Consider the following 10,984-nt stretch of genomic DNA (forward strand, 5'->3'; position numbering starts at 1 on the left):
TGCAAGTCTTCTCTTCAGCATGAAAATTTGGTTTGTCAACCATATAATGTAACGAATTTTATCATTGGATTTAATAATATTAGTAAATTTTTCATAGAAGTTCTAGGGCTTAGAAGGTCATACCTTGTCTTCCAGTGAAACTGTATGGCAGTTTGAATTTCAAAGACTCACCCTCGCAGACGCTCCAACAAGTCTGAGACACCGAGCTTGTACATTTGATATAATTCTCCTTTAATCCTATACTTGAAACGTACAGTAGTTATGGTCTTGACTTTCCAATAATCTTGGCCTCCATTCGGTTGTATACTAAGTGCAAATTCTCTGCACAACTCCAAAAAGTCCAGAGTTGTGAGGTTTTCTAGGTGCTGTATTCCAGAGGGTACTTCCTTCAGCTGCAGGCATGGCCCAATTTCTAGTTGCTCAAGAAGGGGCAATGCTCTTCTGTCTATCTTCACCATTTTTAATTTGACCAAATTTCTGAGTGTGAGCTTTTTGAGTTTTTGAAAGCCACCCTCCTTAAAATGCAGCTGTTCCCCATCATATCCTTGATTGAGGATAAGATTAATTAAATTAGGCAAAGCCTGGATGCATTTCAATGGATCTTCCATTAACCTTGAGAAATATAAACCTAATGTGACTAGATTCTGAAGCTCTGGAATCCAGTTGGGAAACTTCTCCAATTTTCCCCTTATGATTAACTGCTCTAAAAATTGAGGTGGAAATGAGAGGGATTGTAAATCTAGAATCTCATCTTCACTGATTGAGCTTACAACCAAAAGTTTAAGGTGGTGCATATTTTTTAGGGAGGCGCACAAAGCCCTCCCATTTTCTGCAGTCATATTTGAAATGCCCAACGTCCTCAACTGCCTCAACTTTCCCAGCTCTTTGATTAGACCAACTTCTTGATGATTTGCCTCTACAAGTGTTAGCGTCTGCAAATCCTGTAAACATCCAAGCCCATCATTTATTTTCACTCCTTGCAATGAATACAAACTACTTGCAATTTCAAGGTCATAATAATGGGCCAAAAGATGTCTCAGCTTATAAAGCCTAAATATCGCAATTGGTAGCTCACGCACTTGAGTTTCCAGAATATTTAATGTCTGTAGGTTTTGTAGCTTACCTAGTGACTTTGGAAGTATCTTCACTTTTGTATTCCTCAAACTTAAGTACTTCAAGTGAAATAATTTACCCACTTCTTCAGGAAGACAATCAATAGGAGCATCTTCAAAATCCAACACTCTTAAAAGCCTGAACTTTTTAAACAATTTAATCATGAAAGACTTGGTCAATTCATTTATGTTGAAAAAAAAGATTGAACGTACCTGAGAGTACGTAATTGTCTCTAAAACATTTTCTCGACCATCATGGATTGATAGGCACCGACTTTTTCCAATGAAACTTGAGTCATCTGCCTCTAAAATTTGACAGAAATTCAACTCTCCAGCCTTTGATAGAATGATTTCATGCAACAGGTCATGGATCCTGTACTTTTTACGTACCTCATAATCATTAATTGACACTTGAACCAAGTTCCTGTGGATTAGCTCAATTAAGTTTTCTTCTGCCACCTCTTCCAATGTTATTCCCTTCTTTGCTTTTATAAAGCCGTCAGCTATCCATAGCCGAAATAATCTTGAATCAGTAATTGAATAGTCCTCCGGAAAGATGCCGAAGTAAAGGAAGCAAGATTTAAGGTAGTAAGGTAGATCATGATAACTGAGAGAGAGTATTTTTGTAATACTTGTAAGGTGGGGATTACTTTGTAGTTCAGAAGTGAGGCTATTATGTAACTTTTGCCATTCTAATGGAACCTTCTCCTTGGTTGACAGAAGACCACCAATGGCCACAAGTGCAAGTGGCAAGCCTTCACATTTTCTAACAATGTCAAGCGACAATCTCACCAGCTCTCTGGGACAACAGCCCTGAAACTCAGACTGGAATGCATTTCTGCAGAACAATTTCCAGGCCATTTCTTGGGACAGAGGTTCTAGCCTGTGGACCTGATCAGATGAAAACTCTTTACAAGAAGCACCAATGTGATCACTGCGTGTGGTAATGATTATCCTGCTTCCTCTGTCATTACAGGGTAAAGCATGTTTCACAACTTCCCAGAACTCTGTCTTCCAGACATCATCAAAAACAACGACATACTTCTTTTGCTGTAAATATTCCCTGAGCTGGCTAATTAGCATGATCTCATCCAGTATGTATATTTCCCCTGGAGCTCTTTCATTTTTTGCCTGGTAGATATGCTTTGTCATTGTCATGAGTATCTTCTTCATGTTGTATGACTGAGACACAGTGATCCAAACACGGCAGTCAAAGTGTCCCTTCACTGAATCATTCTCATATACTTTCTTGGCAAGAGCGGTCTTACCAATTCCGCCCATGCCTACCACTGAAATCACCGAGCGTCTAGAGGGCCCCCCTACCAACCAGCTTATGAGCTCATCCCTTGTAGATTCAATGCCCCCACAACTTCACCATCCTCAATGAAAAGGGGACCCACTCGAGGGTCATGCCATGTAGCATTTGTTGCACTGGTTTGTGATCCTTGCTCTGAGGAATTAAAGCCATATCTTTCACTTCGTTCCTTGATATCACGGACTAATATTTTACTATCTTGAATCTTGGTGGCTATCTCATGATGTGGTTTTAGATTTTTCAGTAAGCTACTGATTTTGTGGAGGAAAGCAACAAATCCTTTCTCATGACGATGCTGTGCAATATGAAGAATGTATTCATCTATAATGTCTTCAATATGATAGGCTGCCTCCCTCACTTGTTTCACCCAAGTTTTCACACCATTGTGGAGGTCTCCTTCTCTGTCCCTGCTTCAGCATCTTGGAGGAAACGCTTGATGCTCTCCAGTTCATCTCTAATACTCACAATTTCCTTGTGGACACCTCTTAGCAGATTTGCTTCTTGGACAAGCAACTGGAACAACTTGTCAATGATGAGGGTCACGGCAGTCTCTGTCATTATTTCCTCTCCTCTTCTCCTAACGAATGGTGTTACCTCAACTAAAGTATTTGTTTTAAGTATATGATCATATGCCTAATCACATATGATTATTATTCATTCTGGAAGAGCCACATTAGAAAGGGATGGATCTACCTCCCACAGTTATGCTTGTCATTTACTTTGTTGATTCAACGAAGTTCTTTTCTTTTTCCTCCATATTTCTAGCTTGTTTTCAAAGATTTGAAAATTTTCTCTTTGCCCCATATTTCAACTTGTTTTGAAAATTTCTAGTTCAAAGTACAGTATTTTCCTTGAAAGATCATTCCTTTGACCATTGTTTGATGACTCTGAGTCTTCCTCATAAAAAAGGAAGAACCTAGTAGACCGGTACCATTCTATCAAACAATCCCTCAAATTGATATGTGTTGTGAATTCTGAAAATCACATATACAAATTTGATGGCATTGTCTTACAAGAAAAGACAAAGTCTAGCTGGAAAATAATCACTTAAACAAGTGCACATATATTTCCTAACAATGAAATAACTGAACAATATTCAGACAACCTTCCAGCTCCTAAGGGGTTATAATTGTTTGTATATTTTGTTTTATTATTATTATTTTGGATGGTGGGTAAGTACTAAGAGCATCTCAAGAGCATTGGCATCCACCTATATTAGCTAAAATTTGGAGAATATGGGTTGTGTTAGTGCTCCAGCAGCTTAGGCAAAGTCAGTTTTTTTTTGGGCTCATGAACAGTAGCCCATCAAGTCTGATGGGCTACTGTTCATTCTTCAAATTCTTATTTGTATTATAATAATTAAGTGTTGAGTAAAAAAATGTTGGAAGATGTGTAGTTGTTAAAAAAAGAATAAATAATGAAAGAAAAAATAATATTTAAATGAAATAGAGAATGAGATAGAGAATCTGTTGGAATGTGTATTTAAAAAAGTGGGTAGATAAAGGTAAAAGTCACTATTCATTCTCCAAATAGTACAAAAATTTGCTGAATCTGCTAGAGATGCTCAAGTAGAAGTAGAACCAGTCAAAGTCAACCTCTGGGATGGGCGTGTGTGATACATTGCCAGGATCCTAGTCCAGTCTACTCAACTGACACTAGAATCCAACTCTTTTCTGACCCAGCTTGCACGCTGTTACTATTTGCAACCATTTGAGGTTTGATGGGAGGACTTACATCCGCCTCAGGTGGGGCAAAGTACCTTATGCTATGCACCCAGCTTATACAAGATTTTATCCTCAGGTGGAAAAGTACATGTACGGATATACATAGGATTATAGGAAAACATGTTGATATATATATATATATATATTTTTTTTTTTTACAAGATAGAATTTGACTCTAGCTTAATTTTTGTGTATATGTGAGTGAAATTTTTTCCTAGAGACTTGAACCCCGACCCTTGATATCCTTGGTTGACTAAAATTAAGGAACATTAAGGATTCGTTTGTAAACCACTTATTTTGCTAAAACTGAAAACTTTTTGCTGAAAGTATGTTAAAAAAAAAAAAAAAAAGACTTTTGGAGTAATAGAACCCACTTTAGGAGTAAAAATAAGCTAAAAAGTAAAATAAACTAATTTTTTCTCAAATCTTAGACACAACCTAATTGTCCTTATTTTTGTCCTATCAAAGGATTCTCTCTAGTCAACTTTAGTGTATATATATGCCTTAGTATTCACGGTAGAACAACAATAGACGATTAGGCCAAATTAGGCCAAACCATGTAAACCATGGTTTTGAAATCCGGGATGTTTAAAAAACTGGAGAAAAGAAGTTTTTAAGATCGAATCGGGATTCAACCGAGATCGAACCATAATGTGTCATTTAATTTTTTATTAAATTTAATTCATAAATTATGTTTATATATAATAATTTTCCATTTCTTACCTATACAAGGCTTGCGGCCTAATGGTTGATAAGCTGGACAAGCATATTAGTCTAGAACCCTTGTTTCCGTTCTCTTCTTCTCTCTCTTTATCTTTTATTTTAACACAAGCAATGGAAAAGCGGTTCTCTTCTTCTCTCTCTACATCTTTTATTTTAACACAAGCAATGGAAAAGTATACCCTTTTTTGTGATAGAATCAAGGGCACCTAGATGGTCCCCCAGTTTAAAATATGGTAAAAAAAATCGTATATCACTAAACTAGCCAAACAAATGCTATTGATGTTAGTGTCATACAGTGCACAATGTGAATTAAAAATGGCAGCCTACAAGATCTGAGGAATCGTACATAGGTATATGGATATGTTAATAATAGCTTGAAATGTGTAGAACCTTTATTTAAAAACATTTCCCCAGATCTCAAAAAAAAAGAAAAAGAAAAAAAAGATTAAGTAAAGCGTTTTGCAAAAACATGAAAGCCACATGTCTCAACATAAGGCTTTGCAATAAATGGAAAAGTCTCCTGGTTGCTTCTGATTTTGTTTAGTTTTAATTTGCTGTATTTGATAGCCTTTGTGTTGATTTGGGTAAGAAGTTGCTTGAAGATTAGAGAAAACAAAATGATGAGAGGCAGTTCAATAAATTCAACCACATAATTGGAATCATAGATATTTGTCAAATTCTGTTAAGAAAAGGAAAATAAGAAATCATTGTAGCTCTTCAAGAGTAATGCTATCCGGATTTACCATTAGTATGCTAGACCATTGCACTGTCTCAAATGACAACCTTCAATATAACCACCATGACTAATGATAACATAACTGACGTGTTCAAGGTAGTATATCTAAGTGCAGTATTAAATTCTATTTAAGAAAAAAACAATTCTCCTTTGAATTATGACCAAACAGCAAGCCATATCTTATTTAACCAATCCTAATTTTGTTTTCTTTTTTCCTTTCTCTTATTTATTTCTATTAATCATTACATTGATCCTGGTTTCTCCTCAATTTCAAAACTACATTTACATGTAAGCGTTTGTTTAAGAAGAGAAGAAATGTCTTGTGAAGGAATTTTCTGTGTATAGATAGCTCAGAGTCATTCTAAAGTGATGTTGTAAAGAGAGAACTGGATCTCTCCTTTGTTTACCAAAGAGCTGTCAAATGTAACTGAATATTCACAGCTAGCATTATAATGGTCCTCGTGTATGGATTGGTTTTATTGTAGCACTGATTCCTTCAGATTTTGTTTCTGCAGATAGGAGCAATATATGGAGGCAATGTAAGAACAAGCCAGCATAGAGGATGCAAAATTTCTCAGAAAGGCAAAGAAACTATTACCTTAAACTGAGCTTTGTCGTAAAGGTTCAGCTTCGCTTCGGACATCATTATTGTTGTTGTTGTTGTCCAGTGGCATGTATTGTGACATGATAGCCATGATCTCTGAGTCCATGTAAGACTGCAAATGGGAAGAAAATGTTTCAGCAAGTAAATAGAGCTAATCCAGGTTACGAATTAACAAAAAATGGGCACATAGCCTGTCAATGGTGAGTTTTTATATACCCGGAGCCTGTATTTGTAGAATATATAACCATGATAGCCATGATCTCTGAGTCCATGTAAGACTGCAAATGGGAAGAAAATGTTTCAGCAAGTAAATAGAGCTAATCCAGGTTACGAATTAACAAAAAATGGGCACATAGCCTGTCAATGGTGAGTTTTTATATACCCGGAGCCTGTATTTGTAGAATATATAACCGGCAAGACCAGCTCCCGCAACAGCTGCTAGGACCAGGAAGGTTAGGAACCACCCGAATTTCGAAGTGCGTCTTTCTGTCATTCAAAAACCAAAACAAATATCTTCAATTAATCACCCACAGGCAAAACAACATACTTTCTACTGACAACCATTTCTTCTATAGTTGAAGGAATCATATAGAAAATCACTCCACAGAAATTTAAGGAATTATATTAGAATAAATAAATGTACTTATAGAAAATTATGGACTTACTTCCTATGGTAACAATATATTCATGCCAGAATTTTAAGGAATTATCTTGGCATGTAAATATATGAATGAATGAAGAATACCCACTCTAAATGCTAATGGAAACAAATGAAATTGTACATGCTATGGACAACATCAAAATGTTTTTCTTTCCATATGATCTCCAAATGCTCAATTTCATAATTTTAATCTGAATCTAGGAAAGACATATAGGTGACATATTCACATCCTCCAAACTCCAATGCTTTATGCATGTGCATGTGCATGTGCATGAGTCTCAGCACACAATCACTATTCCACTTCAATTTCGGAAAGAACATCAAATATTTTACAGGACCATAGACTTTTGTCTTTAGGGTTTTTACTTTTACCGTTTCTGACATCTTTGAGGAAGCTCAGCTTGAATGAAAAAAAAAGATGTGACCATAAACAACATTGAGTACTTTAGGCCTAAGAAAGCCCCCACCTTAGAACCATCAAGTAGAAGCCTTAGTTCCTAATCATACGAAATTTACAGTGGAAAGAGAAAAAAGTACTAGGAACATAATATTTTTGAGTGCAGATGACCACAAAATCTTTTGCAGAAGACAGTTATTTAGTTTCATGAGGTGAGTATGCTTTCTTATCTATCATCTTGCTTCCAAAAAAAAAATGTGTGCTTTCTTACCAATACAGGCATCATTCTCCTTTATATACAGATGGTCCCCCTTACACTTGCATTCATAGCTACCCCAAGTGTTTTTACAGCTGCAACCATCACACTGACAAGCAAGGTGGTCCTTGCATTCATTGACATCTGGTGCATAACCAAAAGGATAAAAGGTGATAGATGTTGGCATATTAGATACCGAAAAGCATTAGAATGTTGAAAAAATAGAGCATATACATGAACTAGTCTCAAATAATAAAAGTGGGATGCAGGATCACCTTCACATTTCTGACCATCCCCATGAAAGCCATGTGGGCACTGACAACCTGACAGCTTGGACTCCTACTTTGCATATGAAAAGAATTTTGGTAAGATGGAAAGGAAAATGAGAAGTCTTGGGCTACATTCTAATGGAAACTGCTAAGGAAAAATAAAGACAGATCTTTCACAATGAATCAAAAGGACTGATGAAGCAAGCAACAATTGATAAATGAACAAGATTAGTATAGAGATCACTGAACTGAGCAAGCTGAGAAAGTCAGTCCATCTTTACTGTCTGACCAGCAACCTCCATTATTTATTGAGCACCTTGCAGGTCCAAACCCTGTTGGTGGAGTTAAAGTGAGTAGCTAATACATGGGAAAAAGTCCATTCTATATAGATAAAACTTGTGACTCATAGCAACAGCATCAACAAAATATCATTCTACTGCTGTCATACGTGGATCTCAAACTTCCACACCATGATAACCTATACATTCTTTTACCTTCTGATAAAATAGCGACACCTCCTCATGCTCACAGGATTATATACCCATGCTCACAGGAGGTTTTTTGCTTCCTAACTGATCAGAAGGGGAAAAAAGTACCTTTACAAGATGTATAACCATCTCCTCTGTACTGAACACCTTTTACAATAGGGCACTCACAAACTCTTCCTCTAAATGTGTCCTGTCCAAATACAATACTTCACTATCACTAAAAAGTAGCTAATTATATAAATAAGGAGCTAAGTATCAATAATACACAGAGATATGTTTTCTTGAGGAGCATTAATTACAAAGATTGAATTATTAAATTTTGCTTTGTATACCTTGCAAGCAGTTACATTAGTGTTTATGTCCTGCCAGCAGCCACCATTGTTTTCAGTGCACTCATTAGTCTCAATATCTGATTAAATAACAGAAAGCAAATGAGAAAAACTATAATCAATTTTTTTTAACTCAGAAAGCATTAGTCATTAAAAAGTAATAATTAAATAAGAACATCAACCTCCAGTTAAACAAATTGGAGGATCAGCGGTCTCCTTGAATCCAGCACATATTGCCTTCAAGACGGCAGTTCTCTCCAATTTTCCTTCAAANGTTGGTTAAAAAGATATAGTAATCCTCAGAAGTGGGCTCGGGGCCCAGCGGCCCAATCCGAGGACGCTTAGTTATCCGAGGATAGCCTAAAAAAGTTTTATTATTATTAAATGGATAATATAGGAGAAAGGAGTGGATATTGTATACAGCGGCATAACGTACGTCCGAGGACGCCAAAGTCCGAGGTGAATGTAACTTTCATTTTATTGAGGAGACTCCGCAAAGTTGTATCTGAACTGGAAATTGGGTATAGACCTAAGGGGGAGTCGGGGAAGGTAGCAAATATCTTCCAAGGCCATCACCTCCACATTAAATGCTCTCCAGCTAACCCTCTAGCCGCATTAATGTGGAGGTGATACCTGAACAGTGACTAAGCAGCTTTATGGCCACTGAGCAGAAAGTTCCGTTAGGTGCTGGATGGGACAGAAAGGAGCTCCCACGATAAGAACTACACGTGTACAATGGAAACGGAGGGGAGAACGGAGTATATAATATAGAAACGAATGAAATTGTAGGGGACTTTCGGGGAGAAGAAAAAGAAAAAAGAAAAGAGAGATAGACTGAAAGAAAGCCGAGGAGAGTTTTTCTCAAGGAATGAACCTAAAGTATCCCTTGTTACTTGATGAGTATAACCTTTCCTGTCAAACAGTACTAGTTCTTGGACCCATGCTCTAAAAATTTATTGTTTGGGCTTGTTGGGCTGAAAACCCATTCATACTCAGGGTCAAATCCAAATTGAGTCCCTACAACTACGCTTACGTTAAATCACATTAACAACCATGTCATCATTTTTTGTCTTTCCAATTTTTCTTATATATATTTTTTAAACATTTTCTCATTTAAGGTGACTTAAAAACTCCATTATTTAAAAATTAAAATATCTTTTTTAACATTTCATATAATTTTACCTTTACATATTCATCTATTTTAATTTAGATTTTAAAAAAAAAAAATTTTAACTTAGATATTTATAAGTAAACAATGAAATAATGATTCATGAATAATAATAATAATAATAAAAAATCTATATATATTTATCTTGTGCAATTGTAACTTTACATATAATTTTGCATTTATATATTCATCTACTTTAATTTAGATGTTTATAACTTAATAATGAAATCTATTAACAAGGTAATTAAAACAATCATATTTCTACAATTCAAAAGGTCACAATTTTTTTTTTTAAAAGGCCTTTTAAATTTCCTTGGAATTGTTTTAAAATATTTTTTTATAAAACCTTTGACATACCACTAGCCTAACCACTTCATTCATTAAAAAAAAATATTTAAGGTTCATTATTACTTCTGTTATATTATGGATATCTCAATTGATTGAGACCAAACTAGAGAAATGCCTTTCATATTTCCTTGAAAATTCTGAAGGAAAAAAAAACCCTTTGACATATTACTAACGTAACTACATTTATAACTATTTAAGCCATCCATGATATCTATTTTTTATTGATAACCATAAAATTTACAACTAGCAATGGAACATACAAAGTAATAAAGAATAAATGAAGGAAGAAAAAAAGAAATGAAATCAAACATCAATTAATAACCATTATTCGGAAAATAAAAAGGTGGTCAAGAGGAGTAAGAAATAAAATAGAAATGGTTATACATAGGACATTGAAAACTTTTATAGCACAATAAAATCAACAATTAAATATAATAATACAAAATTTAAACTTAAAACTAATCAAACTCTAATTAGAGAATTATATAACATATATATATATATATAATCATAATCTTCATACACCATTACTTAAAAAAAAAAAAAATTTATAAAGTCTAGGGACTAAAATAGTATTTTGTCTAAAAAATTATCACGCGCAACACGCGAGTCTGTGATTATTATAATTAATAAAATATAATACAATATATGATGCTTCTTTTGGGTGTTGAATATATGACATAATTAGGATTGATCTATCATCATCAAATTACCATCTTATCGCCAAAAGGTGTGCATCTCAACTAGCACATCTTGATGTTTCATGCGTGCGATAACCTAAATAGAGATGCATAAAGAAATATAATAAATGAATGAGAAATAAATTGATTGTATGGACATGTTTACAAAAAAAA

At 35.0% G+C, this 10,984-nt stretch overlaps 1 protein-coding gene and 1 long non-coding RNA gene across 2 annotated transcripts; one reads left to right on the forward strand and one right to left on the reverse strand.

Annotated features, from left to right (window-relative positions):
• The first annotated feature begins 68 nt into the window (after positions 1-68).
• On the forward strand, positions 69-3,159 carry LOC136063962 (uncharacterized). The gene is made up of 2 exons (XR_010625611.1): positions 69-2,206; positions 2,306-3,159. It is a non-coding gene; the product is annotated as an uncharacterized LOC136063962 (long non-coding RNA).
• A 3,049-nt stretch (positions 3,160-6,208) lies between these two features.
• On the reverse strand, positions 6,209-8,887 carry LOC112038429 (vacuolar-sorting receptor 6; the record flags this gene model as incomplete). The annotated part of the gene is made up of 8 exons (XM_065765004.1): positions 6,209-6,326; positions 6,597-6,700; positions 7,544-7,672; positions 7,804-7,867; positions 8,047-8,129; positions 8,394-8,475; positions 8,618-8,694; positions 8,797-8,887. Coding segments are annotated over 8 exons (747 nt in total), but the record flags the coding sequence as incomplete, so codon positions are not given.
• Between the last annotated feature and the right edge of the window lie 2,097 nt (positions 8,888-10,984).

The sequence above is a fragment of the Quercus suber genome, unplaced genomic scaffold (assembly GCF_002906115.3).
Source record: "Quercus suber isolate HL8 unplaced genomic scaffold, Cork oak 2.0 scaffold_600, whole genome shotgun sequence".
Lineage (NCBI taxonomy): Eukaryota > Viridiplantae > Streptophyta > Magnoliopsida > Fagales > Fagaceae > Quercus > Quercus suber.